Source organism: Prosopis cineraria, unplaced genomic scaffold (genome assembly GCF_029017545.1).
Source record: "Prosopis cineraria cultivar Desert tree isolate PC_DT_omini unplaced genomic scaffold, ASM2901754v1 PC1, whole genome shotgun sequence".
NCBI classification, from domain to species: Eukaryota; Viridiplantae; Streptophyta; class Magnoliopsida; order Fabales; family Fabaceae; genus Prosopis; species Prosopis cineraria.
In genome coordinates, this window is record NW_026555332.1 from 22,118,548 (window position 1) to 22,134,041 (window position 15,494).

At 31.3% G+C, this 15,494-nt stretch overlaps 1 protein-coding gene across 1 annotated transcript; it reads right to left on the bottom strand.

The window, feature by feature from the left end:
• Positions 1-261: 261 nt before the first annotated feature.
• On the bottom strand, positions 262-2,227 carry LOC129296389 (uncharacterized). The gene is made up of 2 exons (XM_054935001.1): positions 927-2,227; positions 262-472 (listed from the first exon to the last, which is right to left on the bottom strand). Exons 1-2 carry the CDS (start codon positions 1,263-1,265, stop codon positions 425-427), a joined length of 387 nt encoding a protein of 128 aa, XP_054790976.1. The 5' UTR covers positions 1,266-2,227; the 3' UTR covers positions 262-424.
• Between the last annotated feature and the right edge of the window lie 13,267 nt (positions 2,228-15,494).

The following is a 15,494-nucleotide window of genomic DNA, read 5'->3' on the forward strand; positions in this document are numbered from 1 at the left end:
CTGTAGTATTATCTTTAAAATCCATTTTTATTGTTATTCTGTATTGGACAATAGTGTTTTATTGCTTGAAAGAACATGGTCCTTTCACCAATCATCATCATCAATACTTACAAAAATTATATATAATCACATTATTCATGAACCAAAAATAAAATGACCGGTCTTAAGATCATGTAACAATCTAAACCCATATATGGTGAATATTTATTCATCCAATCCTTTATTAATATGTATATCCATACTAATAGACAATGTGAACGTTATTCAATCTATCAAATTATTTCATTATTGTGTGTAAAATTATTCCAGTATTCTATTAATCTATATATCCATTGTAATGGACAATACATTTATTTATGTAGTTATATATATATGTATGCATGCATGCATATTTGGATGGATGAATGCATCCATGTAGCTCCTTTCAAGGCTCCATCTTTGTCTTAATCCATGCTTCTCCTTTCTTCTTCTTCTGTAATCAAACCAAACATGGTTATTAAGTACATATACATGAACCTCTTGGTTTGCTATAAATAATAAATTCCACAACAAATCATACTATATTCATAAGTCATGACTCATGCAACTCTTAGGATTTGAATCTTGTGAGCAATCTAAATCCATTCACTTGAAGAGTGTTTTACATGGTATGTTAACAACTAAGGATTATTAGATTTTGTCATATAATACTAAAAACATACCAAAATCAAATTTTTGGAGGCAATGAGGATTTGTTCTAATTATCACGATTGTTTTGAATTTATATAGAGAAATGTCTTAATGATTTTCAATTATTGATAAAATTCAATGATTATAATTGAAAAACTTATTAAATAAGTGAATTTAATTCACTCAACCAATTCAAATCTAATTATTAATGTGACACTAGGTAATTAATTAAAGACATGCACATATAATAAACTTGCCTTGTTAGTGCTAGTGTCAGAGCCGCTATGGTTTTCTTTGTCCTCACTCTTCTTTATCTTCTTGTCAGTGTCAGTGCCACTATGGTTTGTTGTGTCCTCATTCTTTTTTGTCTTCTTGCCAGTGTCAGTGCCACTGTGATTTGATTTGTCCTCATTCTTTATCTTCTTGTCAATGTCAGTACTACTATTTGTCTTCTTCTTGCCATTTTCATGTTCAGTATCATTGTCACTGTTGTTATTACTACTGTAGCTGCCGAGGCTGTTGCCACCACTATTGAGGATGTCACTAGTCTTTTTTGCCATCTTTCTAATATCTTTGTTTATTAGTCTGCCTATCATTTCTATTGTTTTTCCTTTTCCTCCTCCCTTTTCCTTTTTTCAACTTCTTCCTTCTTCCTTCGTTCCTCCCTTTTCCTTTCTTTTCCTTCCTCTTTTCTTCCCTCCTTTTCCTTTCTTCTTCCTTGCTCCTTTCTTCCTCCCTTTTCCTTTCTTCTTCCTTCCTCCATTCTTCCTCCCTTTTCCTTTCTTCCTCCCTCCTCCTTTCTTCCTCCCTTTTCCTTTCTTCTTCTTCCTTCTTTCTTCGTTTCTCCTTTTTCCTTTCTTCTTCTTCCTTTATCCTTTTTTCCTCCATTTTCCTTTCTTCTTCCTTCTTCCTTTCTTCAACCCTTTTCATTTCTTCTTCTTCTTTCCTCCTTTGTTCCCTCCATTTCATTTCTAACTCCCTTCTCCTTTCTTCTTCTTCTTTCCTCCATTGTTCTCCCAATCTCCTTTCTAACTCCCTTCTCCTTTCTTCTTCTTCCTTCCTCCATTGTTCCCCCAATCTCCTATCTTCCTCCCTTCTCCTTTCTTCTTCTTCCTTCCTCCTTTCTTCCTTCCTTTTCCTTTCTTCTTCTTCCTTCTTCCTTCGTTTCTCCCTTTTCCTTTCTTCTTCTTCCTTTATCCTTTGTTCCTTCATTTTCCGTTCTTCTTCCTTCTTCCTTTCTTCAACCCTTTTCCTTTCTTCTTCTTCCTTCCTCCTTTGTTCCCTCCATTTCATTTCTAACTGCCTGCTCCTTTCTTCTTCTTCCTTCCTCCATTGTTCCCCCAAGCTACTTCTGAATTGCCTGCTCCTTTCTTCTTCTTCCTTCATCCATTGTTCCCTCACTCTCCTTTCTTCCTCCTCTCTCTTTGCTTCAAAGTCCTTCATCCATTGTGCCCTCCATCTTCTTTCTTCTTCTTCCTTTGATTCCCCTGCTCCCATGGTTTCCCCTTTTGAAAAATATATGTTTAAACTATCATTCTATGATTTCATTGAATGCCCTCTTTTGATCGCTTGGTCAATGGTGAGGATCCATGAAGCTCTTATTGTTACTTATATAGTGTCATGCATGCATGGTAATGGAATGTGGACTGTTCATACTAAATTTTTTTTTTCAAATTTATAGGTTTTATTTTATATTTATTAAAATAAAAATTATTAAAATTTAATAAATCTATCCTATCATTAGTTTGAACAATGTAGATTTAATTTAGATTGTCCAAATTAATATTAAATATTTTTTATTTTTATAAATTGACTTTTTGGAAATATTCAAAATAGTCTAGATTTGATATTAATTTTTTAGAATTTTTATAAATTTTTATTTGGGTAAACATAATATTCAAAATATAAAACTAAAATAATCTCCAAACTAAGACTTTAAACATTTTTACGAAAATGTTGTGAGTTGAACATTTTAAATTTTGACTGTATGTCTAGAGTATATCTGAATAATTAATTTATAATAATTATATAAAAAAATTTAATATTTAATTGGATCATTTAAATTAAATATGCATTGTTTAATCTGGATAGTCTAGATGCTCATCGAAACCAAACCCAATAATATTATTTGATCGCTTTATAGAAATTATAAAATAATTTTGGTGTGTTGGGTCAAAAATACTTGCAAATCATCTACCAACAAGGTTGTTACTTTGGTAGTGGAATTCAATCCCTTGTTGACCTTATGAGTCATGAGCTACATCCTTACCAACTAGCTAGACCAACCTTTATTTACTATATGGTTATATTCTTTTATTCTCTAAAACTTGGACAATGAATCATTATAAACATGTAAATCTATACCAATCGTATATCATAAATAATTAATTAGTTTGTTACTTTGCTAGAATTAACAATCTAGAAGTGATTTAAAATTTAGGAGAAGAAAATAAGGTTTGAAATATAATAGATTATAATTAATTAATTCATCACATTTATGAAATAATAAATTAATTAAGGATAAAAAATTATTTATTTTTATGCCAACATAAAAATTATGTATTCCAACTTAAAGGTTTGACAAGTTATAGAATTTTGAAGGTCAAGAGTTTTAGTAAAAATAAAAAAATTTTAAATTTTCAAATTCTTGGTCTTTTTTTTTTCCAGCTTATCATCAGGAGTTTGTGGAGTAAATACCATTTTTTTATTTTTTATATGCTAATATCTTCAAATATTTTCAGAAAGGAGCGTATGTTACAAAAATTAATTTTAAATTTTAAGATGTTAAATTATTTTTTATTTCACAAATTAATCAAGAATTAATATATGTATATAAATACGTAGGTATGAATGAATGATAAAGAATTAAAGATCATTATCTATGAGTATTAACACTTTTCAAAAATTAATGTTCAAGATAATCAAATTATATATGAATGTAACACTATTTGTTATTCCTAATAACCTTATTATAACCTTGTTTTAGGTTTTTTTTCCTGCACTGTTCCTGCGGTTTATTTGAAAATTTTAAAGCATTTTATGTAATTATTTTTCACTCCATAACTTATGTAGAGATTATTTTGTATTAACATAATTATTTTGTATCATGAGTTCTTGACGTAAATAATTTTGTTTCGTTTATGAAAATGTTTTTGTTATGTTATATAATTAAATAAATAAAAAATTTCATTATGCTTGTTCATAAATTAATCATGAATTTTGTATAAAAATATTAATCAAGAATTTCAGTTATATATATATATATACATACATATATATATATATATATATATATGTGTGCGCGCGCGCGCGTGTGTGTGCGCCAATAAGTATTAACAATTAGTTATGTGTCCCAATCCAACCAGACAATTGCACTCACCACTATTTATATGCCACAGTTGATTTTTTTTTTTAAAATGCTATTTAAGTTATTGTGTACTCATCAATAACTTAGAACTCCACAGCTAATAGTAGTGAGATTAATTTAAAAAAAAATATTAAGACTTGAATCTAATGCATTTATATATTTGAGATTGTTTAGAGATTCTAAATTAAATTTAAATCAATCTTGTGCATATCCTAATTTTCTTCTATCGTGCATTTCTTTAATTAATTGAATCCTCTTATGTCTTTCGCATTATTCAAATGTGAATATAACTCATGGCAATAGGCTTTTTGGTTGTTCATTACAAATATTAATTGGTTAATGTCAAATCGGTTCATATAAGTTCGTAATGGAGGGCTTGGCTTAAGGTTCGAGTGTGTCGATGCTTATCTAGACTTCGCCCTAACAAGCTAAAAAATAAGTAGGCCGACCTGTTTAAGTCATATATATATATATATGTATGCAGACGCACATAGATAGATAGATAGATATATATATATATATATATATAATTTATTAATATTTAAAAAATGAGAAGGGAGATAATCCAAATTTTGAGGGAAAAAAAGAGTAAAAATGTTAAAAAAGGAAACTGTAATGTAGTATTTTAATTGGTTAATATTTAATTATTTATGGTTTAATTTTTTTATTTTCATATATCTATTTTAAAGAAATTTTTTAAAAAACAATTCAAAGGGTTTGAGGCCCTTGGGATGACTCTAAACTGTTGAGCTTTGCAAGAAGTATGATTTTTGAGTAATTGAGCACTTTTGATTCGATTCTTTTAAACTCAGGCTAATTCCAATTCATTTACCTGCCTCTACTTACTAAGTTATAACAAGTTATATGAATAGATGTAGTTATAAAAATAATTGCAAATTATGTATCAACAAAATCATCACATGAAAAGAAAAGAATACATATATTAAGAGATCATTTTAAAATATATGAAGAGATAATAAGAATGTGTGAATTACCTTTCTATTCCATAGGAATTCATCAACTTTTCTCAAAAGCCATAGGTTCCATTTGGATTGCCATTAATTTTATTCTCTCTTTTAGATCTTCTAGCATTGTCTACTTTTTCCCTTGATATGTGTATCCTTCACATCAGTCTTAGGAGTTGGATTCCTTTTGTATGACATTATATAAATATTTTCTCCCTCTCAACACAATCAATTAATTTTCTTTTTGATTTGTTTAATTTTTCAACTACAACAAGAACCTCAAAATAAAAAGAAAACATCAATTTTGTGTGTAAAAATGAGTTATTACTCGAAGGTAAATGGATTAAAACAAATCTACAGCATATCATTTTATTGTTAGCAAGTTTCAACAAGAGAATAAAGAGATCCTTGAACATTAGTTGGAAATAACAATAAATAAATAAATAAATAGAATAATATGTGTAATAGATTTGTTTTTAATCCATTTACCATCAGGTAATAACACATTGTTACTCATAGATTTGGTGGTTCCTTTTTACAGCTCTAGTTGTAGTTAAAAAATTAAATAAATTAAACTCTTGTTATTTGTATTGTGTTCAAACTCTTATTTCGGTGGGAAATATAAAAAAGAATTGAAGATATAAAATTTTATAAGATCTTAGTTTTTCTTTTTGGAAAATATGCTTGACCTTTCTTTTTAAATGGGAATATGAATGTTCACATTTGTCACGCGAATGAGTTCCCTTCAAGATAGCCATTATTTTTGTCCACTCTTTCGTGAAGGGTGCACATCACAGAAGTCCTAAGAATTGCATATATGTTTTATACTTTTTTCTCCTTTCCCAAAAGAACCATTGACTCATCGTAAGTCACTTTTTATTTTAAGAAAAAAGTTGATGGAGCTTTTAAGTGACTTTCACATAAGATGAACTAATAATTATTTTTTTCTAATTTTATCTTAATATAATTTTTTTATGAGCATGATAAGTGTATCAAAATTGACACAAACAACTCATTTACTAAATTTATGCTTATGACACTATACATATTATGGCTAATAACTAAGATCTTGCCCTGAAAATGGTCCGTTGCAAATGAGGAGGTATTTGTTGTGATAACTGAACCACTACTTTACAAAGCCCACAGAAACAAGAGTTTGATTTATTTAATTTTTTAACTACAACTAAAGCTGTAAAAATGAATCACCAATTCTGTGTGTAACAATGGGTTATTACCTGATGGTAAATGGATTAAAAAACAAATCTATTACATATATTATTTCATTTATTTTATTGCTATTTCCAAATAATGTTAAATGATATCTTTATTTTCTAGTTGAAACTCACTAACAATAAAATGATATGTTATAGATTTGTTTTTAATCAATTTACCTTCATGTAATAACTCATTGTTATACACAACACAGAATTGGTGTTTCTTTTTTATTTTGAGGCTCTAGTTGTAGTTAAAAAATAAACAAATCAAAGAGAAAATTAATTGATTGTGTCAAGAGAGAAAAATTAATATTTTATATAATGTAATATAAAAGAAATCCAACTCCTAGGATTGATGTGAAGTACACACACATGAGGAGAAAAAGTAGAAAAATGTTAGAAGATTTGAAAAAGAGAATAAAATTAATGGCAATCCTAATGGAACCTATGACTTTTGAGAAAAGTTCAATTTCCATTGAAAAGAATGGTAATTCAGACATTCTTATTATCCCATCATATATTTTAAAACAATCTCTTGAAATATATATATATATATATATATATTTCTTTTCTTTTGATGTGATGTTTTGCTGATACATAATTTGCATCTATTTTTATAACTACGTTTATATATATATATATATATATATAACTTGTTATAACCTAGTGAGTAGGTGTGTGAAAATGAATCAGAATCAGTCTGAGTTTAAAAGAACCAAACCTAAAATATTCAATTACTCAAAAATCAAATATAGTTTGCAAAGTTCAATACATTAGAGTCATCAAAGACCTCAAAAAACCCTTTTAATTGTTTTAAAAAAATATTCCTTAAAATAAATATATGAAAGTAAAACAAATTAAATCATAAATAATTAAATATTAACTAATTAAATTACTAGATTAGGGTTTTCATTTTTAACATTATTACTCTTTTTTAAAAAATAATTTGGAATATCTCCCTCCTCATTTTTAAATATTAATAATTTTTAAATGTCTCTGTCTCTATGTGTTTGTTAAGTTTTTATAAATATCTTTATCTCTGTATGCATGTGTGCGTCCAAATTACCTTAAACTTAGCCCCCCATTTAAACAAACTTAAACAAGCCAATCTAACAAGGATCAACCTATTCTAATAGAACTACACTAGATCTAATAGGGATCAACCCATTCTAACAGAACTACACCAATATAAACCTTTTTAAACAAAAAATTGTCAAAATAAAACTATATGCAAAATCTTTCATCAAAAAATTTATTTGCAAAATAAAAATTGAACATCATAAAAAAGTATACTCATAAATGATCAATTACTCATAGTAATTGTTAGTAGAATAAACTTTATATTCCAAAGTGAAAAATAATAACGTTGAATCTGCAGGAATATAATTTTTTGCCAATTGGAATTTTATTTATTATAATACATTTGATGTAAAATGGAAACAGTTGGATATAAATATATAATTTAAAATGAATGCTTAATTTACATGGTTACGTAATTAAAAAAAAAATCATGCTGGTTCGAATGGGATGGATCTAATTTAACTATGATTGTGTCGACAATGAAAAAACTAGGTCGGGACTGGGAGTGCTACTACTTTCCAGATTGAATAATGTTAGAATTTGAATATAAAAAAAATATTATTAAAAAAATAATCAAAAATATAAAATAACTAATTAATATTTGTAATAAACAACCAAAAAGCCTATTGCCATGAGGTATATATATACACATTTGAATAATGGGAAAGACATAAGAGGATTTGATTAATTGAAGAAATGCACGATAGAAGAAAATTAGGATATGGACAAGATTGATTCAACCAACATGGAAAGTCAATTTGGAAATAATTGTGGAAAGTCCTATTTTCTTTCAATGTCTAATTAGTTTTCCAACACATCCATAATATAAACATGTAAATTGTCAAGAATATATTCAATAGGTAAAAATAGCTAGCCAGCTAGTAGAATCAATTAGATATACACACTACTACAAAAATTTGTGTATAAGATGCTAACAAAATGATGATTAAAAAAAAAATACGTTATATATTAGAAAGGCGGGTGATGGCAAGGAAATAAATGACCGATTCTTTCATTGTGTGCTTTCTGATATGTGATTGTTTTCAAGTGATTTTAACTCAACAAATTTTGAGTTCCCAAGCATTTTAAGTAATCTTCTTTGTCTTTAGTTTGGTATGTAAATGTGATGATTGCGTTAACCCCTCCTTATACCAATATAATGAAGAGGTAATAGTTTGGTATAGGAAGAGGTTACAGTCAAGCTTATGTGGTCTTCTTTTTAGTACAAGGTAGTTGTGCTGGAAGTGTTGATAAAATTCAAGTTGTCAATGAATTTCTAGAGATATTTGCAAATGAGATCTTAGGCTTACCATTAGAGCCTAAAGTAGAGTTCTTGATTGATTAGGTACCTTGTATTGAGCCTATTTCAAAAGCTCCATATAAAATGGCTCCTTCTAAATTGATGAAACTTAAGAAATAGTGTTTCCTTGGGGTTCACCTATCCTGTTTGGGAAAATGAAGGATGGTAGCCTTCAGTTATGTATTGATTATATGCAGCTAAACAAGGTGACTATGAAAAATAAGTATTTGCTTTCTTTATTTTATTTGTTTTCTTTGTACAAACTATGAAGCCACTTGACAGATTAATAATCTAACATAGTAAATACAGAGGTTAGTTTAGTTGGTAAGGATTTAGCACATAACCCATAAGGTTATGATATCAAATTTTGTTACCAATGTAAGGACATTGTCGGTAGATGATTTGTAAATAACTTTGTAAAGAATCTTTGAATCTAAAAGCATGCCTTAGTCTTAGTGAGTCCTTGTGACACAATTCACCTAAACTTTTTAGTATTAAAAAAAAACAACATATATAGTATTCTTCTATTGAAGATGTTTTTCTTGATGTACCGTTTCAGTTGGAATCTTTTTAAAAAAAATTAGGCAAAAAAAGTGGGATTCTTACTTATGTGTGTAATGTGTTCCTTATCAATTATTTTGGAAAAAAAAAGGAATAACAAGTCAAATTTAAACAATAAAGTTTGTCTCTAGAGAGAATATCAACGAAGGAACTCTAAAAGAATTTAATATTTAATAAGGACTTAGATGAATCGCATATTTGTTAAAACAAGAGCATAACATTTTGATTCTTAACATTTAATTGTCAACAATCTTTTTATGAAATTAAATTGCTTTGAGAGTCCTTTACTAATATTCTTCCTTGTGTATTTCTATATTCCATTACCTAGGTGCAAGGTAGAGTGCGGAAAATTCTAACAATTTTCAAAATAAAATATACAGGATGTTAAATACGTTTCTTGACTATAATCAATTATGATCTTTTTCCTAATAAGATGCATCACATTCCATGTATGTTAAATTAATAGAAAGGATTATATGTCATTTTAATATGCGATTTCAATTATTCAATTAACAATGATAATAATTTAAATTTGAATACTTTTGAAATAATAATCTCTCTATGCTCGATTTATTAATGAACATTGAATATATCAATTAAAGTCCTATAGCATAATCTTTAAAATACATTTTGTGTTATTCTGTATAGGACAATAGTGTTTTATTGCTTGAAAGAACATGGTCCTTTCACAAATCATCATCATTAGTACTTACAAAAATTATATATAATCACATTATTCATGAACCATGAATAAAATGACCAGTCATAAGATCATGCAATGATGAAGCCCTAAGTCGCTTTAGGCCATTAATAAAAACTAGAATATATTCAGGAGCATTCTAGGTTCAATTGGCTACAAGTTAAAAGAACGGTGATATGATTCAGCTATGTCTAGAATGCAAGAATTAAATGTTTGTAATTTTTGATTTAAATGTGTTGATGTAAATGAATGAGATGATGAGCTCAAGTTAGAATCCCTTGTGATAATCCTTAAATTCTAAAATTGCAACCACACATGTAATGACAATTAGCTTAATGAAAAACACTCTAAAACTTGTAAAGTGCTGTGAAGCATTGTATCTAATGATCACTATGAATCTAAGCCAAGTGAAGTGATATTAATAATGTAATTCAGCTTTGTTCATAGCTACTCAATTCAGACCAAATTAAGTGCAGAAAAACCTCTCAAAACAAATTCCTATAAACATATATGGATCTAGTTTGAAATGTGAAGAAATCTGAACAAGAACATCTAGAACATATGAACACATTCAAGAACACTCAACTAAATTCATACATTCCAAAACTGAAATACAAAATCAATCTATCCAACATCTACAACTTCAATCTAAACATGTAATTGGAATCAAAATCATAATCCAACTGAATAATAATTTTGAAACCTTGAAAGAAAATAGAAGAAATTGTAGAATTGAAATTACAAATAAGGAAGGCAATTCTAAAATACTCAAATCACAAGTTTATCTTCTTTAAAGCTCAATGGAAAATTAGCCTCTCATGTTCTTCTTCTTTAAATGAATCAGACTTTAAATTTGAGAAAGCATCTTGAAAATAGAATTTGTGTTTGAGTATTGGACAAAATCTAAGGCTGAATGTAACACTTGCCCCGAGTGTTATCCAAAAATTACACAATTCAAATAAACTAAGTGTGGTTAAGGAGTTAATCCTAAAACCAACTTAGGAAATAAACCATTTAAATCACTAAGCAGATACACAATTGCAAAATAAACATTTAAAACCTTTTTTAAAAAAATTTATAGGTTTTACCTATAGCGCATGGAAGCAAGCTAGGCGAAAGCAAGGTAAAAAGATGCTGTCATGATGGCCTTCCCGGGCCAACTTCTGGGAGGCGTCGTACTGTCATCCGATCCCTAATCGAAGTAATTTTAAATCTCACATGTCACATTCAAGGGGTATTATAAGTGTACCAAATTTCAAAAAGATCCAACGGTCAGATTAAAAATTAGACATGTTACAAGTTTATTCATTTTTTGTGTTGTCATGACAGCTAAAAAGCTGTCATGACAGCACCTCCGAACTAACTTCTGGAGTACACCATTTCATCATCTAACCTCCAATCGAAGCAATTCCAAATCCCATATATCACTTTTAAAGAGTACTATTAGCATATTAAATTTTGAAAAGATCCAACAGACGGATTGAATTTCATGCATGTTGCAACATCATTACTATTGCTGTTATGACAGCTCCTCCGAACCAAATTCAGGAGTGCACTATTTCTCCATCTGATATCCAATTGATGTGATTCTAAAGCTCACACGAATCTTATAAAATGTTTTACTTGTGACCTAAATTTTAGAGAAATTCAATGGTCAGATTGAGATTTGAACACCCGGATGCAAAAGTGCAGTTTTTTGGTAAAAACCATTTTCAAAGTTGTCCAAATCTCATCCTAATGGTTATAAACTTGTGAAAAGATTTTGGACACGTTAAATAGGACTAAAAATGTAATGTCCACCTCGACATTACCAAAATTCACCACACAATCACAACAGCCAATCAAAATTAGGAGCAAGGATTTGCTCCTAATCTCACATTATATATATAAGGGTTAAAACTAATAATCTTTTAAAAGTAATTGAGGAATATTTAGGATCCCATAAAAACCTTTTAAATTGATAGTTTGAGCTCAAACTTAATGTTTTAAATAGGCATTGGAAGCATGGAAAAGTTTTGGCAAGCAAACCACTTCAAAACAGGGCCAACAATGTTATTGTGGTGGCAAGGCAATTTGGTAGGCAACCGGCCCAACTTTCTTGAGGATCTCAAATAGACCCATGAACTGAGGAGATAATTTCTTTGCTCTGATTGACCTTCTGATTCCCATCACATGTGAAACTCTTAGAAAAACATGGTCACCAACCACAAACTCCAACGGCCTTTGCCGTTTATCCGCATAACTCTTCTGCCTACTTTGAGTCGTTAGAAGTTTCTGCCTTATCATTTGAATCTTTTGCATCATTTGATCTACAATATCAGGACCCATAATGCTTCTCGCACTCAGTTCAATCCAACAGAGAGGAGATCGACATTTTCTTCCATATAGTGCCTCACAGGGAGCCATCCCTATACTGGAGTAGAAACTGTTATTATAGGTAAACTCAGCCAAAGGAAGATGGTTATCCCAGTTGCTTCTTAGTTCCAGGGCACAAGCTCTCAACATTTCCTCTAGAGTCTGTATAGTCCTTTTTATCTATCCATCAGTTTGTGGATGATACGCTGTGCTGAATCTTAATTCAGTACCCATTGCTCTCTGCAACGCTTTCCAAAAGTTTGAGGTGAACCTCGGGTCACAATTAGAGATAATGTCCTTTGGCACCCCATGCAATCTCACAACTTCTCGAATGTAGATCTCTGCCAACTTCTCTAATAAATCACTTATTCGCACTGCCAAGAAATGGGCTGACTTTGTCAACCTATCTACAATTACCTAAATAGAATCATGACTGGATTGGGTCCTTGGTAATCCCGAACTGAAATCCGTAAATGTACTATCCCACTTCCACTTCGGTATCTCTAGTGGTTATAAGGTTCCTGCTAGTCTCTGATGCTCAATTTTTAACCTTTTGACAAATTAAACACCGAGACACAAAATCTATGACATCTCTTTTCATTCCAGGCCACCACCAATACTGCCTCATATCCTGGTACATCTTAGTTGCTCCAGGGTAAATTGTATATCTACTTTTATGTGCCTCATTTAGAATTTTCTTTCTCAAATCACCCTCATCTGGTACACAAACCCAATCTCGATATACAACATATCCATCATCATTGAAACCAAAGTCTGTGGTTTGCCTTTCCTCCACATCTTCACAAATTTTCAACAAATACTCATCCTCAAGCTGTGTTGTCCTTAACTCTCTCCAAAATTCATTGGTATCTCTGTGGAATGTAGGCAACCCAAAGTAAATTTTGGTGAGTCATGCTGAATATCCAAGTAGGATTCTAGCAATTTGTGCTCTTGCACCATTAGATAAGCGACATGCAATGACTTTCGACTTAAGGCATCTGCAACCACATTTACTTTCCCTGGATGGTATTTAATTTTGAAGCTATAGTCCTTTAAGAACTCCATCCACCTTTTCTACCTCATATTAAGTTCCTTCTAATCCACTAAATATTTCAGGCTCTTATGGTCACTGAAAACACTGAACATTGCTCCATATAAATAATGCCGCCAAATCTTTAGTACAAACACAACTACAGCAAGCTTTAAGTCATGAGTAGGGTAATTTTCTTCATATGGCCTGAGCTGTCTAGAGGCATAAGCCACTACCCGCTCATCTTGCATCAACACACATCCTAGACCTTTTAGAGATGTAATGTATACACTTCATATGGCAATCGTGGATTAGGAATAATCAACACTAGTGCCGTAGTCAGTTTCTCCTTCAACTTTTGAAATGTAATCTCTCACTTGTCATCCCAAATGAACGACTGATCTTTTCAGGTCAACCTAGTCAATAATGAAGTTATCTGAGAGAAACCTTGGATAAATCTATGATAATATCCAGCCAATCCTAGAAAACTCCGTATTTCAGTCACAGAACTAGGTCTTTCTCATTTCAATACCACATCCACTTTATGTGGATCCACCGCAATCCCTTCCGCCGACACAACATGTCCTAGAAATCAGACCTCTCATAGCTAGAACTCATACTTGCTAAGCTTGACATAGAGCTTGTTGTCCTTTAAAATTTCTAGCACAATTCTCAAATGCTTCATATGCTGCTCCTCATTTTCAGAATATATCATAATGTCATCAATGAATACCACAACAAACTGATCCAGGTAAGGCCTAAATATACGGTTCACGTAGTCCTTGAAAACCGTAGGTGCATTTGTTAACCCAAATGGCATGACTAGAAACCCATAATGCCCATACCTGGTGCGAAGAGCCGTCTTGGGCACATCCTCTAAGCGCACTCTTAATTGATGGTATCTTGACCTTAGGTCAATTTTTGAGAACACAAAAGCTCCCACCAATTGACCTAACAAATCATCAATCTTTGGTAAAGGATATTTGTTCTTCACCGTACCTTATTCAACTGTCTATAATCAATACAAAGCCATAAGCTACTATCCTTCTTCTTAACAAATAGCACAGGTGATCCCCAAGGTGACACACTGGGTCTAATAAATTCCTTTTCAAGTAACTCCTCTATCTGCTTCTTCAACTCAGCTAACTTCATTGGTGACATCCAGTATGGTGCCTTTGAGATTGGTTCAGTTCCTGGCACTAGGTTTATGATGAATTCCACTTCCCTTTCTAAAGGCAAACCGGATATATCATCTGTAAATACCTCAGGGAATTCATTCACTACCCCAATCTTATCAATATTTCCATCGTAAACCCCATGCACTGAGAAGAAAACCATATAAGCCATACACCCTTGTTGCATCAATCTCTCTGCTTGTACCACTGATAAGAACTTAGACTCATTAGAAATATTAGTCAGTGTAGTATGTACCGGTAACAAAACTATCTTCCTAGCACAGTCCAAGGTGGCATTATTTGCCATCAACCAATCCATATCAATAATTACATCCAAACCCTTCATAGGAATCCGGATCAAATCTAGAGTGGTTGAATGATTTTCAAACCTCACTTCTACATTCAAACATGCTTTACTAGTCATATTAGATAACCCAGATGGTGTAGACACTTTAATCACATAAGGCAATTCATGCAAAGGAAGTCCCAACCTCTCTACACATTCATATGAAATAAACGAATGTGTAGCACCAGAATCAAATAATGCTTCAATTTTCTTCTCGTAGATAGAAATAATACCTTTTATCAAATTCGGTGATACTCTTGCCTCCTCCTGAGATAGTGTGTAGACCCGTCTTGAAATGGTAGATCTCTGCTCTGCCATCTCCACTCTTCCCTCAGGGCATTGTCTTGCTAGATGGCTAGGTTTTCCACATTTAATACATGCCCAGCACCTCCCAAGATATGATTGCCCACACTTAGCATATGGTGGTGGTCGAGCTGTACTCAAGGTTGGGGCAGGCATATTAGAAGCCTGTTAGGATGGTTGTGGAATACTAGAACTCCTAAATCCACCCTACTGAAATGTTCCCTGAGTCTGTGATCCTCTAATAAAACTCTTCTTGCCTGGTGCTACAAAACTACTCGAGCCATAACCCATCTTCTTAGAGGCTCCACTCGAAGGGCCTAGGGAGGATAAGAACCTCCCATGACTATCTCGTCTCTTTTCTGCTTCTACTTCCCGACCCCTTCTTGCTGCAATTCGAAGCCGATTACACATGTCAACGTATGTGGTTAC